Consider the following 21093-nt stretch of genomic DNA (forward strand, 5'->3'; position numbering starts at 1 on the left):
TAACAGGTATGTCACAGCGTGGTATATAGTATAACAGGTACACCACGTTTTATATAGTATAACAGGTATACCACAATATTTTACATAGTAAAACAGATGCTACAATATTTTATATATTTTAAAGGTATACCTTAATATTTTCCATAGTATAAGAGGTATACCACAATATTGTATATAGTATAAAGGGGTATACCACAATAATTTAGATAGTGTAAAAGGTATACTACAATATTCTTTATAGCATAACAGGTATACTACAATATTTATATAGTATAACAGATACCACAACATTTTATATACTTGCAGTTGGTTTTTATTATATGTTTTTTTTTACAAACAAGAGACTTGAATAACTAACTGAATTTCAAAGGAAATTTATTTGAATTTACACTCAAAAGTGTAATTATTTTTACCAACAGAGACATTATCAAACATTTAACAAAAAATGTTAGGAGTCCAGCTTATTTTACTCTATAAATAACATGACGGAGAGAAAAATTGTCAGCAACAACAACAAAAAAACAAACAAACTAAATACAGTTAAATGTACAGTGTTTAGGTATGGTCAAAATACAGTTAAATGTACAGTGTTTAGGTATGGTCAGCTTTTCTCTTTTTTGTCTCCTCAAGCCACTTTTCCCGAGACATTGTCTCTGTATTAGGGCAATATATTTTCCCTTTATACTGACTGTGCCCTGTTGTCTCAGTTCTGAACTGCCCACACTTGCGACAGGAGTTTGCCTCCACTCTCCTTTTATTAAACCTGGCCTTGGATGTGGATTTCTTTGTAGTACACATGGATGGGGTTGGTGCAACCGATGAAGCTGTTGTAGCTGTTGTCTGGGCAACAGTACTCACAGACGAGACAGGGAAGGATACAGGTATGGTAAAAATGGAAGACAAAGGAGGGGAAGGCTTAAATATCACTGCTGGCTGACTTAAAGTTGTAGTGGTTTGCAGAGAAAATGTTTGAGAAGACGGGACAGTTGAAGGCTTTGGAAAAAGTTTCCTCTGAGCACACATCTTCTGACGTGCAGAAGGTGGTAAGAAGTGGTCATCTGTTGATGCAGCTCGTTTTTTACACTTTGCCTGCCCTACTGTGCTTTGTGGCAAGTGGTACACATGTTGAACACCTGGTGGTGGAGGAGCAACAGCAGGGCGAAGATTTGCAGGCTGAAGAGGCTCAGTGGCAACAGGGACAGAAGATGGCAGGTTTATCCCTTGCAGCACTAACTGAACATCCTGTTTCTTGACTCGTTTGTTGTACCATTGGTTCAGGGTGGTTGAGTTGACTTCCACTAGCTGAAGAGTGGTGCTTTGCATAACAGCACCATTACCCAGGATAAGCTGTCGGATTTTGCTGTAGTCTTTTAGAATCAAAGCCCACCTTGACAAAGTCACCTGCCCTTGTTTTTTTGGGCTCCTGTGTATTCCACAGAGCTTGACAAAAATGGCTTCCAACAGACGGCAACAGTCTGGCCACTGGGCAGGAGAACCAGAGGAGCTCAGAATGCAGCGTTTTAGGCTCTCCACACCAGGGGTAAACTCTCTTTTTTTCTTTGGTGACCTGAACCTGCCTGTGGTGAGCCGGTCCTGATAACGAGCAGCAAAAGCTACACGCTGCTGGTCATATGGTAGCAAATTTTGCCAAAGGCCTATAATGGTACTAGCCTGTTGGTTGGTTATTATCAGACTTGTTTCACTGCGAAGACCCACTAGGTACTCAGCAAGGCTGTCCACACGGTCCATCCCAGGTATGCTATGGTCATCTACAGCCTGCAATAACAAATAAACCCATTAAGATTAGTGATGGTTGAGAAAGAGCAAATGCAAACCACATTAATAAATATTTCTTACTCAATTTTTATAGAATTGATAGCTTATTTTCTCAGTGTGAAGTAACTGTTTGCTTACCAGTTGCTCTACAGGCTCCTCTGTAGTGGCATCGGTGGTGGCAGAGACTGACGCAAGTGGAGCAAGGGGCATGAAGGACGCTGACATCTGTGCAACTGGAGCAGGAGCCACGCAGGAGGCAGAGGACTGTATAAGTGCAGGAGGAGCCACGCAGGAGGCAGAGGACTGTGTGAGGGCAGGAGGAGCCACACAGGAGGCAGAGGACTGTGTGAGGGCAGGAGGAGCCACGCAGGAGGCAGAGGACTGTGTGAGGGCAGGAGGAGCCACGCAGGAGGCAGAGGACTGTGTGAGGGCAGGAGGAGCCACGCAGGAGGCAGAGGACTGTATAAGTGCAGGAGGAGCCACGCAGGAGGCAGAGGACTGTGTGAGGGCAGGAGGCGCCACGCAGGAGGCAGAGGACTGTGTGAGGGCAGGAGGAGCCACGCAGGAGGCAGAGGACTGTGTGAGGGCAGGAGGAGCCACGCAGGAGGCAGAGGACTGTGTGAGGGCAGGAGGAGCCACGCAGGAGGCAGAGGACTGTATAAGTGCAGGAGGAGCCACGCAGGAGGCAGAGGACTGTGTGAGGGCAGGAGGAGCCACGCAGGAGGCAGAGGACTGTGTGAGGGCAGGAGGCGCCACGCAGGAGGCAGAGGACTGTGTGAGGGCAGGAGGAGCCACGCAGGAGGCAGAGGACTGTGTGAGGGCAGGAGGAGCCACGCAGGAGGCAGAGGACTGTGTAAGTGGAGCAACAGGTGGTACAGAACACTGGTGTGGTGAGGGAGAAGAAATGTGAGTAGCAGGCAGCAGAGGTGATGGTGGATACTGTGAGAGCACAGATGTTTGTTCTGATGGTGGCACAAGCAGAAGGCCAATGGAGGGTGAGGTGACAGCTGGGATGGTGATGGTAGCAGCCAATGGATCAGCTAAAATGTTATCCAGGATGGGAAACACAGGCTCATCAAAACCCTCATCTAGGTGTTCATACTCCAAGGCAATGTCCTCTAATAACTCATCTGTCTCTTCAGTTTCCTTCTCCATCTCTGGAAAAGAGTGCCCAGTCTGCTCATACAAGTAGTCGATACCAATTAATTCTCCTGTAGGAACAAATACACAGGAACCAGAGTTGTGTTAAGATTTGGATATTTAAAAAAATATATACACATTGTCTTCAGTTACTTGGACTTGAAACATAACATTTGGCATTTTACATTTGGGACTGCTTGTTGAACTAATCTACTTTTATTTCTGATGGAACTTCTCTTTAATAAATAGTACAAACATTGATGTATCTTGAATGGTTGATGTAAAATAAGATAAAGTTGGGTTGTTACTCTGCAAATAGTATAACTTAAAACAAGCTCAATAACATGTTAAATTAAGAGAATGGACCTTGAGCTGGGTAACATAAATACTTTGACATTAAACAGTTTGGAGTGTTTTAAGTTCAGAATAACTTACCAGTGTACTGTGTGGGTGGCTGAAAGGATGGGACAAACCTCCGCCCAAGCACTTTCAGAGAGCTGTTGTTCACACTGTGAAGCAGGTCCCCAGAATAACATAGAAAAGAGGGAGGTTTGGATGCCACAGACTCCACACTCCTGTTATGATTCCACCTGTTAAGACCCTCCAACAGGTACAGCTGAAAGTTGAGACTGTTGGCCTGTGTACCTTAAAAATACACATACATTTTAATCAAACAGTTTAACCATCGCAATGCTAATTTGTTCTTTGCTAACAGTAAATGTCTTTTAATTATATTGCCACAACTCACCTGGGATGAATCTGTTGAGGTGCAGGTGGAAGGATTCCAGGGATGTAGAGCCTCTTGCACATCTGTACCTGGTTAGTACAATGCCTTCCACTGTGGTGTTCCCTATGTCAGTGTACAGTGGTACACCTGGTACATCCTGAATGCACTTTACATGCCTCTGCTGCACACGCCATATGTGCTCCATTCTGACATTGTCCAACAAAGGGACACCCATTTGGTCTCTGCCCTTCTCTCCCATCAGCTCCTGCAGGAGTGTTTGAATGAGGAGGATTGTGGTCTACTCACCCCGTGTCCTTCGTCTGCAGTACTGGGCCAGCTCATCTTTTGTGATGTTCCTGTCCACCATTGCACTGGTCACCCCAGGAACACCCTCTTTTTTAAGCTGTTTCCTCTTTGCCAAGCGCAGCAAGGCAACATCATTTGGGTCCCATTCAAAAATGCACGAGGACAGTCGGGCCATGAACGTGGGGTACAGAGGATGAGCGTCAGTGGTACAACCGACAGCCAGGCGCCTCATAAAATGGTAGATGTCCAGTCTGACAGTGAGGTCTGGCCAACCGCTAAACCTCTCCTCCAGTTTAGTCTGCCCACCTGTGTCCTTGCAGCAGCCAGAGTCCACATACAAGAGCTTTGGTGGCACCATGGCTGCCTGGGAGTATCTCTTGATGAGACCTTTGACCATTGCATCCAATCCTGGCCCCTCTTGCGCAGTGAGCACACTGATGAGAATTTGACCTCTCTCGTTGCTGACAGAGGTCATCCACTGTGCTGTCCCCTTGGCTGGACCAGCAAGCTTCCTTGTGATCTAACAAAACAATAGGACATAAGATTGCATTGCATCAATAATCAGCCATTGTTAAATGGGAATTGTTAATTAGTAGAGAAACCTACTGAATCTCACTGATTTAACATATGGTGATAGAAAGGAGAGGTTATATCTGCAGTGCAAATAAAGCCATTTCATTTGCTATTCAAAACCACCAGTAAACCTACAAGTGTTTTGTGTGTTGATCATAAAATAGAGGTAATTTTAGAAGCAAATAAAATTTCAAACAGCAAAGCCAAGAACAATTCTGACTCCACACATTTCTTTAGAACAGAGCATTTCACACACAAAAACCCTGAGTGGAATTTTATCTAAATGTTACACAGTAATGATCTAATACCTTTTTAGTGGAGTCCATTTTTAAGATGGATCCAAAAATGGACGTAATGGAAGCCTTGATGTGGTCGACTCGACTCATTATGTCCTTTCCGTAGACTGTAAGAAGCCATCTTTCTGTGGGGACAGCAATCGGCTCTGGGGGCTCTTGAAAAACCACAGGAAAAAGGCTGGGATGCGCTACAAAAGATTCACACTCCCCAAAATATCTGGCAAGGCGAATCAACCACTCCTCACTGTGATTTTCTTTTAGCTGCTTTAGGAGACGATTGCAGCTGTTCCCCAATGTCCTCTCTCTCATCAGACGGATGACCCTAATATCACAAGCATACCTGCAAAACAAGACAGACAACTATTGTAGAATTTTGTCTGAGGTAAATTTAAAGTTGTGCTCAGAATGTAACTGACAGTCTGTGCTACTTACTTTCGTGTGAGGATGATTCGGAACTCTGACCGGTGAGGGACATCCAGTTGGTCCAGGACGGTCTTGCTTGTTGACAGATGGGTGACTTTACAAAAATTGCAACGGAGAGTCTCGGTCACCATCAGGTAATATCTGTCAATGTCCAAGACATGTCGCACTCTTTTATGGATTCCGCAACCAGTCAGCTGCTTGCCGCAGTCTGGGCACTGCAACCTGACCTTCCACAGGTGGTATGGCATCCACACAAGAAGACGATGGGTGAAGAAGGGATCTGGTGTGGGCACCTGATGGTAAATCAGAGCTGGTGTAGGTGGCTCATACCATAGCTTCAGGCCACTTCTAAGTCTCTGATTCCCCCACAATGTGGATGCTATCCATTTCTGGTCTTGTAGAGGGATGTTTTTCTTCATCTCTGCTGGCAACCAGAAATCATTGAAACCAGAAGATGACAGAGCAGGAGATTGAGAAGGAGTCTGAGGGACAGGTGGGACAGCAGGTACAACAGAGGGAAGACTGGATAGAGTGGTTTCCACACTGGGGCAGTCATCTGATGCACAGCTGGTGGTAATGGATTCACTCTGTTTCACACATACACACATTAAAAAAGGGATAATTAAAAATATATTAAGGCAACAAAGACAAACCACATCCTAATTTAGACACTGAAACTTACAGAAACGGTGGACACAGAAGACATCGACAAGGTGGATGGCTTCCTCCTTGCAGAGGTAGATAAAGAAGGAGGCAAGGAAAAAGGGGATGTGGTCTGGATGTAAGTCTTGGGACTGCATGATTGCTGTAGGGCAGTGGATGTGGCCCTGGCAACAGCAGGACTGGAGAATGCAGGTGGGCCAGCTGTAGTAGTGTCAATGGCATGATCCTAGAGAACAGATTTTACATCAACAACAGTTTATAGCGAATTATACTGACAGCTCAAATTATGCTATGATAAAACAAACATTTACATTCTCTAAACCAGTGTTCTCCAATCTTGGCCGGTATGCTTTCTAAACTACCAGCAGCACTACTTGCTTAATCGGCTAGTCTCAGCCTTTAAACAGTTGGTTATATAGGACATGTCATTGCTTGGTTGAAATAAAAACATACACCCTGACTGGCCCTTTACAGATCGGAGTGGTGGCCCATGCACTAAACCATACCTTAGTTGGAGGCCTGGCCTGACTAAGCACTGGTTTTGCTGCAGCGACATGCTTTCCACCAAAACGAGATGGTTTAAACTGAAGAAAGAAAAATAAATTAGAGCAATTTAGTCCAAGTGGTATCATATAAACATCTTAATTTTAAAAAAGCAAAAAACATTTGATCATACAAATGATCATACAAATATAATGACCATTGTTTTTCTTAATTTTACACTGATAGAGATTTGACTACATTAATTAATACATTAATTAATGTGTAGAAATTAGTAGAAATGTAGAAATTTCACTAATTGGGAACAGAAAAAGAAAATCGTATTGTACCACATGGGAGTACTTAAAACTGGTTTGAGTAAGAACGCTCTTTCAATAATAATTCCAGCAAAATTTGTCTACCAAAAACTGAAGAAGACCCTTTTTAAGGGTAAAAAACAAACATAAAAAGTAAGAAGGGAATACTTCACTCACTATTTGTCGCTGGGAAACTGTGAGTGTGGGTAAAGAGGGGCTGGAACACACAGGTTGTCTTGATGTGCATGGCACAGTAGATGTATGTTCACTAGTGGTCTAAAGAAATACATTAAAAAAAGTACAACCATTAAAAATCACTTAAATACATAATACATGCTTTTCTGCTCATTATATCCACCTATTTCCACACCTTTACACAGTGGTACCCGCACACACAGCTCTGACGACCCCCAAAAATTGACGTCTGTTGTTTGAGCTGTGCTGGACACTTCTCTATCTGCAAGAAATTCCAATAGGACAATTTACTGACTGCATTGTTAATTGTGCTGTAATGTAGCTAGCATTAAAACCAATTGTTAAAGGACAGTAATGTACCAAAACGTGTATGTGCCGTAATGAAATAAATCATTACAAAATGTAGAATTCTGGCTTCATACTCTTACTGGACTTGATTTGTGATTTCATTAGCCACTGTAGAACAACATACATGTAGATTGACACTATGTGAGCTTGTAGGCAGACACTGAGGGGCCAGGAAAGTCACAAACAGGACAAAAGTGTGAGGCACATGCATTAACTGGCATTAATTTATGTGTCCCATAACCATATTTATGGGGCTCTAGTCATTAATGTACAGTACAGTAAATGAAATGGTCAGTCAGTGTATAACTGTATTAACTGGCATCTTAATTTATGTGTCCCATAACCATCTTTATGGGGCTCTAGTCATAATGTACAGTATAGTAAATGAAATGGTCAGTCAGTGTATAAATGTATTAACACATTAAGTGTATAACACATTAATTTAATTCTATATTGTGTGACCTAAAATCACGTGGTACTCACTGAATAATCTATAGGGGGATTCCACTGTTTATGCATAATCAAATGGTTCAGAGTCCTTCAGAGCAGTGTTCTAGAGAAACCAGTGCAAATCTAAATATATAATAGAACTTAATATGTATATATTAGATATGTTTACGAATATAATAATAATATTTTAATAAGCATGATAGGTATTAGACGCGTTTGATGCGTCAAAATGACTTTGTTACAACAATTTATAACAAATTAATTAACACACTGAGAAAATGTGTTTAATAATAAAAACAAATAGGTAGAATAGTCTCTTTTGTCACGTTTCTATAAACCGTTCAGACTGTCTATACAAATAAAACTACAAAACTATCTTAAACACGTAAAAATCACTACATCGCAGAGCCTTGATTTATTATGTGTTTAATGCTTGCCTTTTGATAGAGCTCATGCCATTTCTTTTGCCTCGGGGCTGGCCTGTTCCCCGCCTCCGAGGGCCAAACGCCCGTACCAGCGAAGGTCTTTAGCCTGGCCACCCACTCCTCATCACCCATCGCTCGGTGTTTTTTTTTAGATGCCATATTATTCCAATATTACCAACGGAGCTAGCTAGCTAAATAAACTATTTTCAAAAAAGATAGACAGCTAACTAGATAGTTAGATCATTTTTTTCACCTATAACTGTTGAAGGGATGTGATTGGTAAGAAAAGGAGAGGCGGCATGGATTTTGATTGGTCAGAAATGGAGTGGTGGAGAAACATTTAATTGGTTAAAAATGGACAGAGCGTCAGGCAATCGCTGCGATTTGATTGGCAAGAAATGGAGACCCGCCAAGGTTTTTGATTGGCAAGAAATGGACGGGTTATCTGAGGAGCAGATTTCATTGGTAAGAAATGGACACTGTGCCGTGAGCTGATTGGAGAAAAATGGAAGCGGCTTTGGAAGAACAGTGACACGATTGGCGTGCTGGAAGCCGGCGCTTGTGTTCCAGGTAGCGCTAACGAGGCTCAGGCATGCAGCTAGTTACCTGCCAGCACCACAGGGGATGGCAAGAACCAAAGTAATCTTAGCGAATGTTGGGGAGCGACAAAAGCAGAGGAGCCGAGCCAGCCAGGAGTCGAACCTAGAATCTTCTGATCCGTAGTCAGACGCGTTATCCATTGCGCCACTGGCCCACCAGCAAGAAACTGTCAGGCAAAGTGGATAAGAGGACATTTCAGGTCTATGTCACACCAAAATGGGCCTCTTAGCTCTGAAGTAAAGCAAGATCCCAACACCCAAGCTGCACTATTAGAAGTTCCAACAGGATCGCCATTGAAACCCAGCAAAATGTTAAGGCATCACTCTGCTTTCCTCAGCCAGCAAGAAGCTTCCCATACCGGGAGTTGAACCCGGGCCGCCTGGGTGAAAACCAGGAATCCTAACCGCTAGACCATATGGGACTCCAAGGTTAAAAAGGCACAAGGAAAAGTATGTCATTAGACTCTTGAGTTTAGAAATAGGCCCTCATGCAGGACAATTTCCTAAGTGTTTGCATCCGTAAGAATTTTCTCAAGCATCCAGAGAACGAAAGGTAGAATAATCTGACAAGCAGACACATGCCTCATCCTCACGCCATGTTGCACAACGCTTTGCTGAAGCAGTACTACCGAAAAACAAGACATGCACCTGTTTTACTTTAAATGATTCCAAAGACAGGCAAGAAAAGCCTGCTGCAAGCTTAAAGGACTTGCCGTGACCCGGATTCGAACCGGGGTTGCTGCGGCCACAACGCAGAGTACTAACCACTATACGATCACGGCACCCCACCATCCACTAGCAAAGATCTTGCTCTCTTCCCAGGCAATAGGCTTGTCAACTGATTGTACGGCACATGACTGGATATATGCATCGGAGGAAAGATGTGCAACAACACCTACCGGATCATAACAAGAGCCTACTGTTACATGATCCACTGTAGGCTTTTTTCTAAAGTACTTGCAAAGTTAAGTAAAAGCTGGAATCAGATTCGTTTTCCCTGTTCGTAGATGTTGTGATTAACTGCACATGTATGTGCAAGGAGAACATAAGTCTTTATTGTAGATACTGGTGCTTAAACTCCTTCACTTACCATGCTCCAAACAAAACAAGGTGAGTCTCTTAGGATATTACGAGCATGTTTCTTATTTAAAAATGATCAATGCCCCGTGTGAGGATCGAACTCACGACCTTCAGATTATGAGACTGACGCGCTACCTACTGCGCTAACGAGGCTCAGGCATGCAGCTAGTTACCTGCCAGCACCACAGGGGATGGCAAGAACCAAAGTAATCTTAGCGAATGTTGGGGAGCCGAGCCAGCCAGGAGTCGAACCTAGAATCTTCTGATCCGTAGTCAGACGCGTTATCCATTGCGCCACTGGCCCACCGGCAAGAAACTGTCAGACAAAGTGGATAAGAGGACATTTCAGGCCTATGTCACACCAAAATGGGCCTCTTAGCTCTGAAGTAAAGCAAGATCCCAACACCCAAGCTGCACTATTAGAAGTTCCAACAGGATCGCCATTGAAACCCAGCAAAATGTTAAGGCATCACTCTGCTTTCCTCAGCCAGCAAGAAGCTTCCCATACCGGGAGTTGAACCCGGGCCGCCTGGGTGAAAACCAGGAATCCTAACCGCTAGACCATATGGGACTCCAAGGTTAAAAAGGCACAAGGAAAATTATGTCGTTAGACTCTTGAGTTTAGAAATAGGCCCTCATGCAGGACAATTTCCTAAGTGTTTGCATCCGTAAGAATTTTCTCAAGCATCCAGAGAACGAAAGGTAGAATAATCTGACAAGCAGACACATGCCTCATCCTCACGCCATGTTGCACAACGCTTTGCTGAAGCAGTACTACCGAAAAACAAGACATGCACCTGTTTTACTTTAAATGATTCCAAAGACAGGCTGCAAGCTTAAAGGACTTGCCGTGACCCGGATTCGAACCGGGGTTGCTGCGGCCACAACGCAGAGTATTAACCACTATACGATCACGGCTCCCCACCATCCACTAGCAAAGATCTTGCTCTCTTCCCAGGCAATAGGCTTGTCAACTGATTGTACGGCACATGACTGGATATATGCATCGGAGGAAAGATGTGCAACAACACTTACCGGATCATAACAAGAGCCTACTGTTACATGATCCACTGTAGGCTTTTTTCTAAAGTACTTGCAAAGTTAAGTAAAAGCTGGAATCAGATTCGTTTTCCCTGTTCGTAGATGTTGTGATTAACTGCACATGTATGTGCAAGGAGAACATAAGTCTTTATTGTAGATACTGGTGCTTAAACTCCTTCACTTACCATGCTCCAAACAAAACAAGGTGAGTCTCTTAGGATATTACGAGCATGTTTCTTATTTAAAAATGATCAATGCCCCGTGTGAGGATCGAACTCACGACCTTCAGATTATGAGACTGACGCGCTACCTACTGCGCTAACGAGGCTCAGGCATGCAGCTAGTTACCTGCCAGCATCACAGGGGATGGCAAGAACCAAAGTAATCTTAGCGGATGTTGGGGAGCGACAAAAGCAGAGGAGCCGAGCCAGCCAGGAGTCGAACCTAGAATCTTCTGATCCGTAGTCAGACGCGTTATCCATTGCGCCACTGGCCCACCGGCAAGAAACTGTCAGGCAAAGTGGATAAGAGGACATTTCAGGCCTATGTCACACCAAAATGGGCCTCTTAGCTCTGAAGTAAAGCAAGATCCCAACACCCAAGCTGCACTATTAGAAGTTCTTTCAGGATCGCCATTGAAACCCAGCAAAATGTTAAGGCATCACTCTGCTTTCCTCAGCCAGCAAGAAGCAGTACTACCGAAAAACAAGACATGCACCTGTTTTACTTTAAATGATTCCAAAGACAGGCTGCAAGCTTAAAGGACTTGCCGTGACCCGGATTCGAACCGGGGTTGCTGCGGCCACAACGCAGAGTATTAACCACTATACGATCACGGCTCCCCACCATCCACTAGCAAAGATCTTGCTCTCTTCCCAGGCAATAGGCTTGTCAACTGATTGTACGGCACATGACTGGATATATGCATCGGAGGAAAGATGTGCAACAACACTTACCGGATCATAACAAGAGCCTACTGTTACATGATCCACTGTAGGCTTTTTTCTAAAGTACTTGCAAAGTTAAGTAAAAGCTGGAATCAGATTCGTTTTCCCTGTTCGTAGATGTTGTGATTAACTGCACATGTATGTGCAAGGAGAACATAAGTCTTTATTGTAGATACTGGTGCTTAAACTCCTTCACTTACCATGCTCCAAACAAAACAAGGTGAGTCTCTTAGGATATTACGAGCATGTTTCTTATTTAAAAATGATCAATGCCCCGTGTGAGGATCGAACTCACGACCTTCAGATTATGAGACTGACGCGCTACCTACTGCGCTAACGAGGCTCAGGCATGCAGCTAGTTACCTGCCAGCATCACAGGGGATGGCAAGAACCAAAGTAATCTTAGCGGATGTTGGGGAGCGACAAAAGCAGAGGAGCCGAGCCAGCCAGGAGTCGAACCTAGAATCTTCTGATCCGTAGTCAGACGCGTTATCCATTGCGCCACTGGCCCACCGGCAAGAAACTGTCAGGCAAAGTGGATAAGAGGACATTTCAGGCCTATGTCACACCAAAATGGGCCTCTTAGCTCTGAAGTAAAGCAAGATCCCAACACCCAAGCTGCACTATTAGAAGTTCTTTCAGGATCGCCATTGAAACCCAGCAAAATGTTAAGGCATCACTCTGCTTTCCTCAGCCAGCAAGAAGCAGTACTACCGAAAAACAAGACATGCACCTGTTTTACTTTAAATGATTCCAAAGACAGGCTGCAAGCTTAAAGGACTTGCCGTGACCCGGATTCGAACCGGGGTTGCTGCGGCCACAACGCAGAGTATTAACCACTATACGATCACGGCTCCCCACCATCCACTAGCAAAGATCTTGCTCTCTTCCCAGGCAATAGGCTTGTCAACTGATTGTACGGCACATGACTGGATATATGCATCGGAGGAAAGATGTGCAACAACACTTACCGGATCATAACAAGAGCCTACTGTTACATGATCCACTGTAGGCTTTTTTCTAAAGTACTTGCAAAGTTAAGTAAAAGCTGGAATCAGATTCGTTTTCCCTGTTCGTAGATGTTGTGATTAACTGCACATGTATGTGCAAGGAGAACATAAGTCTTTATTGTAGATACTGGTGCTTAAACTCCTTCACTTACCATGCTCCAAACAAAACAAGGTGAGTCTCTTAGGATATTACGAGCATGTTTCTTATTTAAAAATGATCAATGCCCCGTGTGAGGATCGAACTCACGACCTTCAGATTATGAGACTGACGCGCTACCTACTGCGCTAACGAGGCTCAGGCATGCAGCTAGTTACCTGCCAGCATCACAGGGGATGGCAAGAACCAAAGTAATCTTAGCGGATGTTGGGGAGCGACAAAAGCAGAGGAGCCGAGCCAGCCAGGAGTCGAACCTAGAATCTTCTGATCCGTAGTCAGACGCGTTATCCATTGCGCCACTGGCCCACCGGCAAGAAACTGTCAGGCAAAGTGGATAAGAGGACATTTCAGGCCTATGTCACACCAAAATGGGCCTCTTAGCTCTGAAGTAAAGCAAGATCCCAACACCCAAGCTGCACTATTAGAAGTTCTTTCAGGATCGCCATTGAAACCCAGCAAAATGTTAAGGCATCACTCTGCTTTCCTCAGCCAGCAAGAAGCTTCCCATACCGGGAGTTGAACCCGGGCCGCCTGGGTGAAAACCAGGAATCCTAACCGCTAGACCATATGGGACTCCAAGGTTAAAAAGGCACAAGGAAAATTATGTCATTAGACTCTTGAGTTTAGAAATAGGCCCTCATGCAGGACAATTTCCTAAGTGTTTGCATCCGTAAGAATTTTCTCAAGCATCCAGAAACGAATGGTAGAATAATCTGACAAGCAGACACATGCCTCATCCTCACGCCATGTTGCACAACGCTTTGCTGAAGCAGTACTACCGAAAAACAAGACATGCACCTGTTTTACTTTAAATGATTCCAAAGACAGGCAAGAAAAGCCTGCTGCAAGCTTAAAGGACTTGCCGTGACCCGGATTCGAACCGGGGTTGCTGCGGCCACAACGCAGAGTACTAACCACTATACGATCACGGCTCCCCACCATCCACTAGCAAAGATCTTGCTCTCTTCCCAGGCAATAGGCTTGTCAACTGATTGTACGGCACATGACTGGATATATGCATCGGAGGAAAGATGTGCAACAACACTTACCGGATCATAACAAGAGCCTACTGTTACATGATCCACTGTAGGCTTTTTTCTAAAGTACTTGCAAAGTTAAGTAAAAGCTGGAATCAGATTCGTTTTCCCTGTTCGTAGATGTTGTGATTAACTGCACATGTATGTGCAAGGAGAACATAAGTCTTTATTGTAGATACTGGTGCTTAAACTCCTTCACTTACCATGCTCCAAACAAAACAAGGTGAGTCTCTTAGGATATTACGAGCATGTTTCTTATTTAAAAATGATCAATGCCCCGTGTGAGGATCGAACTCACGACCTTCAGATTATGAGACTAACGCGCTACCTACTGCGCTAACGAGGCTCAGGCACGCAGCTAGTTACCTGCCAGCACCACAGGGGATGGCAAGAACCAAAGTAATCTTAGCGAATGTTGGGGAGCGACAAAAGCAGAGGAGCCGAGCCAGCCAGGAGTCGAACCTAGAATCTTCTGATCCGTAGTCAGACGCGTTATCCATTGCGCCACTGGCCCACCGGCAAGAAACTGTCAGGCAAAGTGGATAAGAGGACATTTCAGGCCTATGTCACACCAAATTGGGCCTCTTAGCTCTGAAGTAAAGCAAGATCCCAACACCCAAGCTGCACTATTAGAAGTTCTTTCAGGATCGCCATTGAAACCCAGCAAAATGTTAAGGCATCACTCTGCTTTCCTCAGCCAGCAAGAAGCTTCCCATACCGGGAGTTGAACCCGGGCCGCCTGGGTGAAAACCAGGAATCCTAACCGCTAGACCATATGGGACTCCAAGGTTAAAAAGGCACAAGGAAAATTATGTCATTATACTCTTGAGTTTGGAAATAGGCCCTCATACAGGACAATTTCCTAAGTGTTTGCATCCGTAAGAATTTTCTCAAGCATCCAGAAACGAAATTTAGAATAATCTGACAAGCAGACACATGCCTCATCCTCACGCCATGTTGCACAACGCTTTGCTGAAGCAGTACTACCGAAAAACAAGACATGCACCTGTTTTACTTTAAATGATTCCAAAGACAGGCAAGAAAAGCCTGCTGCAAGCTTAAAGGACTTGCCGGGACCCGGATTCGAACCGGGGTTGCTGCGGCCACAACGCAGAGTACTAACCACTATACGATCACGGCACCCCACCATCCACTAGCAAAGATCTTGCTCTCTTCCCAGGCAATAGGCTTGTCAACTGATTGTACGGCACATGACTGGATATATGCATCGGAGGAAAGATGTGCAACAAAACTTACCGGATCATAACAAGAGCCTACTGTTACATGATCCACTGTAGGCTTTTTTCTAAAGTACTTGCAAAGTTAAGTAAAAGCTGGAATCAGATTCGTTTTCCCTGTTCGTAGATGTTGTGATTAACTGCACATATATGTGCAAGGAGAACATAAGTCTTTATTGTAGATACTGGTGCTTAACCACCTTCACTTACCATGCTCCAAACAAAACAAGGTGAGTCTCTTAGGATATTACGAGCATGTTTCTCATTTAAAATTGATCAATGCCCCGTGTGAGGATCGAACTCACGACCTTCAGATTATGAGACTAACGTGCTACCTACTGCGCTAACGAGGCTCAGGCATGCAGCTAGTTACCTGCCAGCACCACAGGGGATGGCAAGAACCAAAGTAATCTTAGCGAATGTTGGGGAGCGACAAAAGCAGAGGAGCCGAGCCAGCCAGGAGTCGAACCTAGAATCTTCTGATCCGTAGTCAGACGCGTTATCCATTGCGCCACTGGCCCACCAGCAAGAAACTGTCAGACAAAGTGGATAAGAGGACATTTCAGGCCTATGTCACACCAAAATGGGCCTCTTAGCTCTGAAGTAAAGCAAGATCCCAACACCCAAGCTGCACTATTAGAAGTTCCAACAGGATCGCCATTGAAACCCAGCAAAATGTTAAGGCATCACTCTGCTTTCCTCAGCCAGCAAGAAGCTTCCCATACCAGGAGTTGAACCCGGGCCGCCTGGGTGAAAACCAGGAATCCTAACAACTAGACCATATGGGACTCCAAAGTTAAAAAGGCACAAGGAAAATTATGTCGTTAGACTCTTGAGTTTAGAAATAGGCCCTCATGCAGGACAATTTCCTAAGTGTTTGCATCCGTAAGAATTTTCTCAAGCATCCAGAGAACGAAAGGTAGAATAATCTGACAAGCAGACACATGCCTCATCCTCACGCCATGTTGCACAACGCTTTGCTGAAGCAGTACTACCAAAAAACAAGACATGCACCTGTTTTACTTTAAATGATTCCAAAGACAGGCAAGAAAAGCCTGCTGCAAGCTTAAAGGATTTGCCATGACCCGGATTCGAACCGGGGTTGCTGCGGCCACAACGCAGAGTACTAACCACTATACGATCACGGCACCCCACCATCCACTAGCAAAGATCTTGCTCTCTTCCCAGGCAATAGGCTTGTCAACTGATTGTACGGCACATGACTGGATATATGCATCGGAGGAAAGATGTGCAACAACACTTACCGGATCATAACAAGAGCCTACTGTTACATGATCCACTGTAGGCTTTTTTCTAAAGTACTTGCAAAGTTAAGTAAAAGCTGGAATCAGATTCGTTTTCCCTGTTCGTAGATGTTGTGATTAACTGCACATGTATGTGCAAGGAGAACATAAGTCTTTATTGTAGATACTGGTGCTTAAACTCCTTCACTTACCATGCTCCAAACAAAACAAGGTGAGTCTCTTAGGATATTACGAGCATGTTTCTTATTTAAAAATGATCAATGCCCCGTGTGAGGATCGAACTCACGACCTTCAGATTATGAGACTGACGCGCTACCTACTGCGCTAACGAGGCTCAGGCATGCAGCTAGTTACCTGCCAGCACCACAGGGGATGGCAAGAACCAAAGTAATCTTAGCGAATGTTGGGGAGCGACAAAAGCAGAGGAGCCGAGCCAGCCAGGAGTCGAACCTAGAATCTTCTGATCCGTAGTCAGACGCGTTATCCATTGCGCCACTGGCCCACCGGCAAGAAACTGTCAGGCAAAGTGGATAAGAGGACATTTCAGGTCTATGTCACACCAAAATGGGCCTCTTAGCTCTGAAGTAAAGCAAGATCCCAACACCCAAGCTGCACTATTAGAAGTTCCAACAGGATCGCCATTGAAACCCAGCAAAATGTTATGGCATCACTCTGCTTTCCTCAGCCAGCAAGAAGCTTCCCATACCGGGAGTTGAACCCGGGCCGCCTGGGTGAAAACCAGGAATCCTAACCGCTAGACCATATGGGACTCCAAGGTTAAAAAGGCACAAGGAAAATTATGTCATTAGACTCTTGAGTTTAGAAATAGGCCCTCATGCAGGACAATTTCCTAAGTGTTTGCATCCGTAAGAATTTTCTCAAGCATCCAGAAACGAAATTTAGAATAATCTGACAAGCAGACACATGCCTCATCCTCACGCCATGTTGCACAACGCTTTGCTGAAGCAGTACTACCGAAAAACAAGACATGCACCTGTTTTACTTTAAATGATTCCAAAGACAGGCAAGAAAAGCCTGCTGCAAGCTTAAAGGACTTGCCGTGACCCGGATTCGAACCGGGGTTGCTGCGGCCACAACGCAAAGTACTAACCACTATACGATCACTGCACCCCACCATCCACTAGCAAAGATCTTGCTCTCTTCCCAGGCAATAGGCTTGTCAACTGATTGTACGGCACATGACTGGATATATGCATCGGAGGAAAGATGTGCAACAACACTTACCGGATCATAACAAGAGCCTACTGTTACATGATCCACTGTAGGCTTTTTTCTAAAGTACTTGCAAAGTAAAGTAAAAGCTGGAATCAGATTCGTTTTCCCTGTTCGTAGATGTTGTGATTAACTGCACATATATGTGCAAGGAGAACATAAGTCTTTATTGTAGATACTGGTGCTTAACCACCTTCACTTACCATGCTCCAAACAAAACAAGGTGAGTCTCTTAGGATATTACGAGCATGTTTCTCATTTAAAATTGATCAATGGCCTGTGTGAGGATCGAACTCACGACCTTCAGATTATGAGACTGACGCGCTACCTACTGCGCTAACGAGGCTCAGGCATGCAGCTAGTTACCTGCCAGCACCACAGGGGATGGCAAGAACCAAAGTAATCTTAGCGAATGTTGGGGAGCGACAAAAGCAGAGGAGCCGAGCCAGCCAGGAGTCGAACCTAGAATCTTCTGATCCGTAGTCAGACGCGTTATCCATTGCGCCACTGGCCCACCGGCAAGAAACTGTCAGACAAAGTGGATAAGAGGACATTTCAGGCCTATGTCACACCAAAATGGGCCTCTTAGCTCTGAAGTAAAGCAAGATCCCAACACCCAAGCTGCACTATTAGAAGTTCCAACAGGATCGCCATTGAAACCCAGCAAAATGTTAAGGCATCACTCTGCTTTCCTCAGCCAGCAAGAAGCTTCCCATACCGGGAGTTGAACCCGGGCCGCCTGGGTGAAAACCAGGAATCCTAACCGCTAGACCATATGGGACTCCAAGGTTAAAAAGGCACAAGGAAAATTATGTCATTATACTCTTGAGTTTGGAAATAGGCCCTCATACAGGACAATTTCCTAAGTGTTTGCATCCGTAAGAATTTTCTCAAGCATCCAGAAACGAAAGGTAGAATAATCTGACAAGCAGACACATGCCTCATCCTCACGCCATGTTGCACAACGCTTTGCTGAAGCAGTACTACCGAAAAACAAGACATGCACCTGTTTTACTTTAAATGATTCCAAAGACAGGCAAGAAAAGCCTGCTGCAAGCTTAAAGGACTTGCCGTGACCCGGATTCGAACCGGGGTTGCTGCGGCCACAACGCAGAGTACTAACCACTATACGATCACGGCACCCCACCATCCACTAGCAAAGATCTTGCTCTCTTCCCAGGCAATAGGCTTGTCAACTGATTGTACGGCACATGACTGGATATATGCATCGGAGGAAAGATGTGCAACAACACCTACCGGATCATAACAAGAGCCTACTGTTACATGATCCACTGTAGGCTTTTTTCTAAAGTACTTGCAAAGTTAAGTAAAAGCTGGAATCAGATTCGTTTTCCCTGTTCGTAGATGTTGTGATTAACTGCACATGTATGTGCAAGGAGAACATAAGTCTTTATTGTAGATACTGGTGCTTAAACTCCTTCACTTACCATGCTCCAAACAAAACAAGGTGAGTCTCTTAGGATATTACGAGCATGTTTCTTATTTAAAAATGATCAATGCCCCGTGTGAGGATCGAACTCACGACCTTCAGATTATGAGACTGACGCGCTACCTACTGCACTAACGAGGCTCAGGCATGCAGCTAGTTACCTGCCAGCATCACAGGGGATGGCAAGAACCAAAGTAATCTTAGCGGATGTTGGGGAGCGACAAAAGCAAAGGAGCCGAGCCAGCCAGGAGTCGAACGTGGAATCATCTGATCCGTAGTCAGACGCGTTATCCATTGCGCCACTGGCCCACCGGCAAGAAACTGTCAGGCAAAGTGGATAAGAGGACATTTCAGGCCTATGTCACACCAAAATGGGCCTCTTAGCTCTGAAGTAAAGCAAGATCCCAACACCCAAGCTGCACTATTAGAAGTTCTTTCAGGATCGCCATTGAAACCCAGCAAAATGTTAAGGCATCACTCTGCTTTCCTCAGCCAGCAAGAAGCTTCCCATACCGGGAGTTGAACCCGGGCCGCCTGGGTGAAAACCAGGAATCCTAACCGCTAGACCATATGGGACTCCAAGGTTAAAAAGGCACAAGGAAAATTATGTCATTAGACTCTTGAGTTTGGAAATAGGCCCTCATACAGGACAATTTCCTAAGTGTTTGCATCCGTAAGAATTTTCTCAAGCATCCAGAAACGAAAGGTAGAATAATCCGACAAGCAGACACATGCCTCATCCTCACGCCATGTTGCACAACGCTTTGCTGAAGCAGTACTACCGAAAAACAAGACATGCACCTGTTTTGCTTTAAATGATTCCAAAGACAGGCAAGAAAAGCCTGCTGCAAGCTTAAAGGACTTGCCGTGACCCGGATTCGAACCGGGGTTGCTGCGGCCACAACACAGAGTACTAACCACTATACGATCACGGCACCCCACCATCCACTAGCAAAGATCTTGCTCTCTTCCCAGGCAATAGGCTTGTCAACTGATTGTACGGCACATGACTGGATATATGCATCGGAGGAAAGATGTGCAACAACACTTACCGGATCATAACAAGAGCCTACTGTTACATGATCCACTGTAGGCTTTTTTCTAAAGTACTTGCAAAGTTAAGTAAAAGCTGGAATCAGATTCGTTTTCCCTGTTCGTAGATGTTGTGATTAACTGCACATGTATGTGCAAGGAGAATATAAGTCTTTATTGTAGATACTGGTGCTTAAACTCCTTCACTTACCATGCTCCAAACAAAACAAGGTGAGTCTCTTAGGATATTACGAGCATGTTTCTTATTTAAAAATGATCAATGCCCCGTGTGAGGATCGAACTCACGACCTTCAGATTATGAGACTGACGCGCTACCTACTGCGCTAACGAGGCTCAGGCATGCAGCTAGTTACCTGCCAGCATCACAGGGGATGGCAAGAACCAAAGTAATCTTAGCGGATGTTGGGGAGCGACAAAAGCAGAGGAGCCGAGCCAGCCAGGAGTCGAACCTAGAATCTTCTGAGCCGTAGTCAGACGCGTTATCCATTGCGCCACTGGCCCACCGGCAAGAAACTGTCAGGCAAAGTGGATAAGAGGACATTTCAGGCCTATGTCACACCAAAATGGGCCTCTTAGCTCTGAAGTAAAGCAAGATCCCAACACCCAAGCTGCACTATTAGAAGTTCTTTCAGGATCGCCATTGAAACCCAGCAAAATGTTAAGGCATCACTCTGCTTTCCTCAGCCAGCAAGAAGCTTCCCATACCGGGAGTTGAACCCGGGCCGCCTGGGTGAAAACCAGGAATCCTAACCGCTAGACCATATGGGACTCCAAGGTTAAAAAGGCACAAGGAAAATTATGTCATTAGACTCTTGAGTTTGGAAATAGGCCCTCATACAGGACAATTTCCTAAGCGTTTGCATC

General features: G+C 44.8%; 1 protein-coding gene, 1 long non-coding RNA gene and 38 other non-coding genes across 40 annotated transcripts; all 40 read right to left on the bottom strand.

Annotated features, from left to right (window-relative positions):
* Positions 1-4457: 4457 nt before the first annotated feature.
* Positions 4458-6066, bottom strand: LOC125787780 (uncharacterized). The gene is made up of 3 exons (XM_049472470.1): positions 5924-6066; positions 5251-5828; positions 4458-5158 (listed from the first exon to the last, which is right to left on the bottom strand). The coding sequence occupies exons 1-3, from the start codon at positions 5945-5947 to the stop codon at positions 4798-4800; spliced, it is 963 nt and encodes a 320-aa protein (XP_049328427.1). The 5' UTR covers positions 5948-6066; the 3' UTR covers positions 4458-4797.
* A 210-nt stretch (positions 6067-6276) lies between these two features.
* Positions 6277-7267, bottom strand: LOC125787783 (uncharacterized). Its single transcript, XR_007429541.1, has 3 exons — positions 7072-7267; positions 6879-6977; positions 6277-6488 (listed from the first exon to the last, which is right to left on the bottom strand). It is a non-coding gene; the product is annotated as an uncharacterized LOC125787783 (long non-coding RNA).
* Positions 7268-8800: 1533 nt separating this feature from the next.
* Positions 8801-8873, bottom strand: trnar-acg (transfer RNA arginine (anticodon ACG)). The gene has a single exon. It is a non-coding gene; the product is annotated as a tRNA-Arg (tRNA).
* A 195-nt stretch (positions 8874-9068) lies between these two features.
* trnae-uuc (transfer RNA glutamic acid (anticodon UUC)) lies at positions 9069-9140 on the bottom strand. The gene has a single exon. It is a non-coding gene; the product is annotated as a tRNA-Glu (tRNA).
* Positions 9141-9428: 288 nt separating this feature from the next.
* Positions 9429-9500, bottom strand: trnah-gug (transfer RNA histidin (anticodon GUG)). The gene has a single exon. It is a non-coding gene; the product is annotated as a tRNA-His (tRNA).
* Positions 9501-9878: 378 nt separating this feature from the next.
* On the bottom strand, positions 9879-9951 carry trnam-cau (transfer RNA methionine (anticodon CAU)). Its single transcript has one exon. It is a non-coding gene; the product is annotated as a tRNA-Met (tRNA).
* A 78-nt stretch (positions 9952-10029) lies between these two features.
* On the bottom strand, positions 10030-10102 carry trnar-acg (transfer RNA arginine (anticodon ACG)). The gene has a single exon. It is a non-coding gene; the product is annotated as a tRNA-Arg (tRNA).
* A 195-nt stretch (positions 10103-10297) lies between these two features.
* On the bottom strand, positions 10298-10369 carry trnae-uuc (transfer RNA glutamic acid (anticodon UUC)). Its single transcript has one exon. It is a non-coding gene; the product is annotated as a tRNA-Glu (tRNA).
* Positions 10370-10644: 275 nt separating this feature from the next.
* trnah-gug (transfer RNA histidin (anticodon GUG)) lies at positions 10645-10716 on the bottom strand. Its single transcript has one exon. It is a non-coding gene; the product is annotated as a tRNA-His (tRNA).
* Positions 10717-11094: 378 nt separating this feature from the next.
* On the bottom strand, positions 11095-11167 carry trnam-cau (transfer RNA methionine (anticodon CAU)). Its single transcript has one exon. It is a non-coding gene; the product is annotated as a tRNA-Met (tRNA).
* A 95-nt stretch (positions 11168-11262) lies between these two features.
* trnar-acg (transfer RNA arginine (anticodon ACG)) lies at positions 11263-11335 on the bottom strand. The gene has a single exon. It is a non-coding gene; the product is annotated as a tRNA-Arg (tRNA).
* Positions 11336-11606: 271 nt separating this feature from the next.
* On the bottom strand, positions 11607-11678 carry trnah-gug (transfer RNA histidin (anticodon GUG)). Its single transcript has one exon. It is a non-coding gene; the product is annotated as a tRNA-His (tRNA).
* Positions 11679-12056: 378 nt separating this feature from the next.
* On the bottom strand, positions 12057-12129 carry trnam-cau (transfer RNA methionine (anticodon CAU)). Its single transcript has one exon. It is a non-coding gene; the product is annotated as a tRNA-Met (tRNA).
* A 95-nt stretch (positions 12130-12224) lies between these two features.
* On the bottom strand, positions 12225-12297 carry trnar-acg (transfer RNA arginine (anticodon ACG)). Its single transcript has one exon. It is a non-coding gene; the product is annotated as a tRNA-Arg (tRNA).
* A 271-nt stretch (positions 12298-12568) lies between these two features.
* trnah-gug (transfer RNA histidin (anticodon GUG)) lies at positions 12569-12640 on the bottom strand. Its single transcript has one exon. It is a non-coding gene; the product is annotated as a tRNA-His (tRNA).
* Positions 12641-13018: 378 nt separating this feature from the next.
* trnam-cau (transfer RNA methionine (anticodon CAU)) lies at positions 13019-13091 on the bottom strand. The gene has a single exon. It is a non-coding gene; the product is annotated as a tRNA-Met (tRNA).
* Positions 13092-13186: 95 nt separating this feature from the next.
* trnar-acg (transfer RNA arginine (anticodon ACG)) lies at positions 13187-13259 on the bottom strand. Its single transcript has one exon. It is a non-coding gene; the product is annotated as a tRNA-Arg (tRNA).
* A 195-nt stretch (positions 13260-13454) lies between these two features.
* On the bottom strand, positions 13455-13526 carry trnae-uuc (transfer RNA glutamic acid (anticodon UUC)). The gene has a single exon. It is a non-coding gene; the product is annotated as a tRNA-Glu (tRNA).
* Positions 13527-13813: 287 nt separating this feature from the next.
* trnah-gug (transfer RNA histidin (anticodon GUG)) lies at positions 13814-13885 on the bottom strand. The gene has a single exon. It is a non-coding gene; the product is annotated as a tRNA-His (tRNA).
* A 378-nt stretch (positions 13886-14263) lies between these two features.
* Positions 14264-14336, bottom strand: trnam-cau (transfer RNA methionine (anticodon CAU)). The gene has a single exon. It is a non-coding gene; the product is annotated as a tRNA-Met (tRNA).
* A 95-nt stretch (positions 14337-14431) lies between these two features.
* trnar-acg (transfer RNA arginine (anticodon ACG)) lies at positions 14432-14504 on the bottom strand. The gene has a single exon. It is a non-coding gene; the product is annotated as a tRNA-Arg (tRNA).
* A 195-nt stretch (positions 14505-14699) lies between these two features.
* On the bottom strand, positions 14700-14771 carry trnae-uuc (transfer RNA glutamic acid (anticodon UUC)). The gene has a single exon. It is a non-coding gene; the product is annotated as a tRNA-Glu (tRNA).
* Positions 14772-15508: 737 nt separating this feature from the next.
* trnam-cau (transfer RNA methionine (anticodon CAU)) lies at positions 15509-15581 on the bottom strand. The gene has a single exon. It is a non-coding gene; the product is annotated as a tRNA-Met (tRNA).
* Positions 15582-15676: 95 nt separating this feature from the next.
* trnar-acg (transfer RNA arginine (anticodon ACG)) lies at positions 15677-15749 on the bottom strand. The gene has a single exon. It is a non-coding gene; the product is annotated as a tRNA-Arg (tRNA).
* A 195-nt stretch (positions 15750-15944) lies between these two features.
* On the bottom strand, positions 15945-16016 carry trnae-uuc (transfer RNA glutamic acid (anticodon UUC)). Its single transcript has one exon. It is a non-coding gene; the product is annotated as a tRNA-Glu (tRNA).
* Positions 16017-16304: 288 nt separating this feature from the next.
* trnah-gug (transfer RNA histidin (anticodon GUG)) lies at positions 16305-16376 on the bottom strand. Its single transcript has one exon. It is a non-coding gene; the product is annotated as a tRNA-His (tRNA).
* Positions 16377-16754: 378 nt separating this feature from the next.
* trnam-cau (transfer RNA methionine (anticodon CAU)) lies at positions 16755-16827 on the bottom strand. The gene has a single exon. It is a non-coding gene; the product is annotated as a tRNA-Met (tRNA).
* A 95-nt stretch (positions 16828-16922) lies between these two features.
* Positions 16923-16995, bottom strand: trnar-acg (transfer RNA arginine (anticodon ACG)). The gene has a single exon. It is a non-coding gene; the product is annotated as a tRNA-Arg (tRNA).
* A 195-nt stretch (positions 16996-17190) lies between these two features.
* trnae-uuc (transfer RNA glutamic acid (anticodon UUC)) lies at positions 17191-17262 on the bottom strand. The gene has a single exon. It is a non-coding gene; the product is annotated as a tRNA-Glu (tRNA).
* Positions 17263-17999: 737 nt separating this feature from the next.
* Positions 18000-18073, bottom strand: trnam-cau (transfer RNA methionine (anticodon CAU)). Its single transcript has one exon. It is a non-coding gene; the product is annotated as a tRNA-Met (tRNA).
* Positions 18074-18167: 94 nt separating this feature from the next.
* Positions 18168-18240, bottom strand: trnar-acg (transfer RNA arginine (anticodon ACG)). Its single transcript has one exon. It is a non-coding gene; the product is annotated as a tRNA-Arg (tRNA).
* A 195-nt stretch (positions 18241-18435) lies between these two features.
* trnae-uuc (transfer RNA glutamic acid (anticodon UUC)) lies at positions 18436-18507 on the bottom strand. Its single transcript has one exon. It is a non-coding gene; the product is annotated as a tRNA-Glu (tRNA).
* Positions 18508-18794: 287 nt separating this feature from the next.
* trnah-gug (transfer RNA histidin (anticodon GUG)) lies at positions 18795-18866 on the bottom strand. Its single transcript has one exon. It is a non-coding gene; the product is annotated as a tRNA-His (tRNA).
* A 378-nt stretch (positions 18867-19244) lies between these two features.
* trnam-cau (transfer RNA methionine (anticodon CAU)) lies at positions 19245-19317 on the bottom strand. Its single transcript has one exon. It is a non-coding gene; the product is annotated as a tRNA-Met (tRNA).
* A 95-nt stretch (positions 19318-19412) lies between these two features.
* trnar-acg (transfer RNA arginine (anticodon ACG)) lies at positions 19413-19485 on the bottom strand. Its single transcript has one exon. It is a non-coding gene; the product is annotated as a tRNA-Arg (tRNA).
* Positions 19486-19680: 195 nt separating this feature from the next.
* Positions 19681-19752, bottom strand: trnae-uuc (transfer RNA glutamic acid (anticodon UUC)). Its single transcript has one exon. It is a non-coding gene; the product is annotated as a tRNA-Glu (tRNA).
* A 287-nt stretch (positions 19753-20039) lies between these two features.
* On the bottom strand, positions 20040-20111 carry trnah-gug (transfer RNA histidin (anticodon GUG)). Its single transcript has one exon. It is a non-coding gene; the product is annotated as a tRNA-His (tRNA).
* A 378-nt stretch (positions 20112-20489) lies between these two features.
* On the bottom strand, positions 20490-20562 carry trnam-cau (transfer RNA methionine (anticodon CAU)). Its single transcript has one exon. It is a non-coding gene; the product is annotated as a tRNA-Met (tRNA).
* A 95-nt stretch (positions 20563-20657) lies between these two features.
* On the bottom strand, positions 20658-20730 carry trnar-acg (transfer RNA arginine (anticodon ACG)). Its single transcript has one exon. It is a non-coding gene; the product is annotated as a tRNA-Arg (tRNA).
* Positions 20731-20925: 195 nt separating this feature from the next.
* trnae-uuc (transfer RNA glutamic acid (anticodon UUC)) lies at positions 20926-20997 on the bottom strand. Its single transcript has one exon. It is a non-coding gene; the product is annotated as a tRNA-Glu (tRNA).
* Positions 20998-21093: the final 96 nt, after the last annotated feature.

Source organism: Astyanax mexicanus, chromosome 25 (genome assembly GCF_023375975.1).
Source record: "Astyanax mexicanus isolate ESR-SI-001 chromosome 25, AstMex3_surface, whole genome shotgun sequence".
NCBI lineage: Eukaryota > Metazoa > Chordata > Actinopteri > Characiformes > Acestrorhamphidae > Astyanax > Astyanax mexicanus.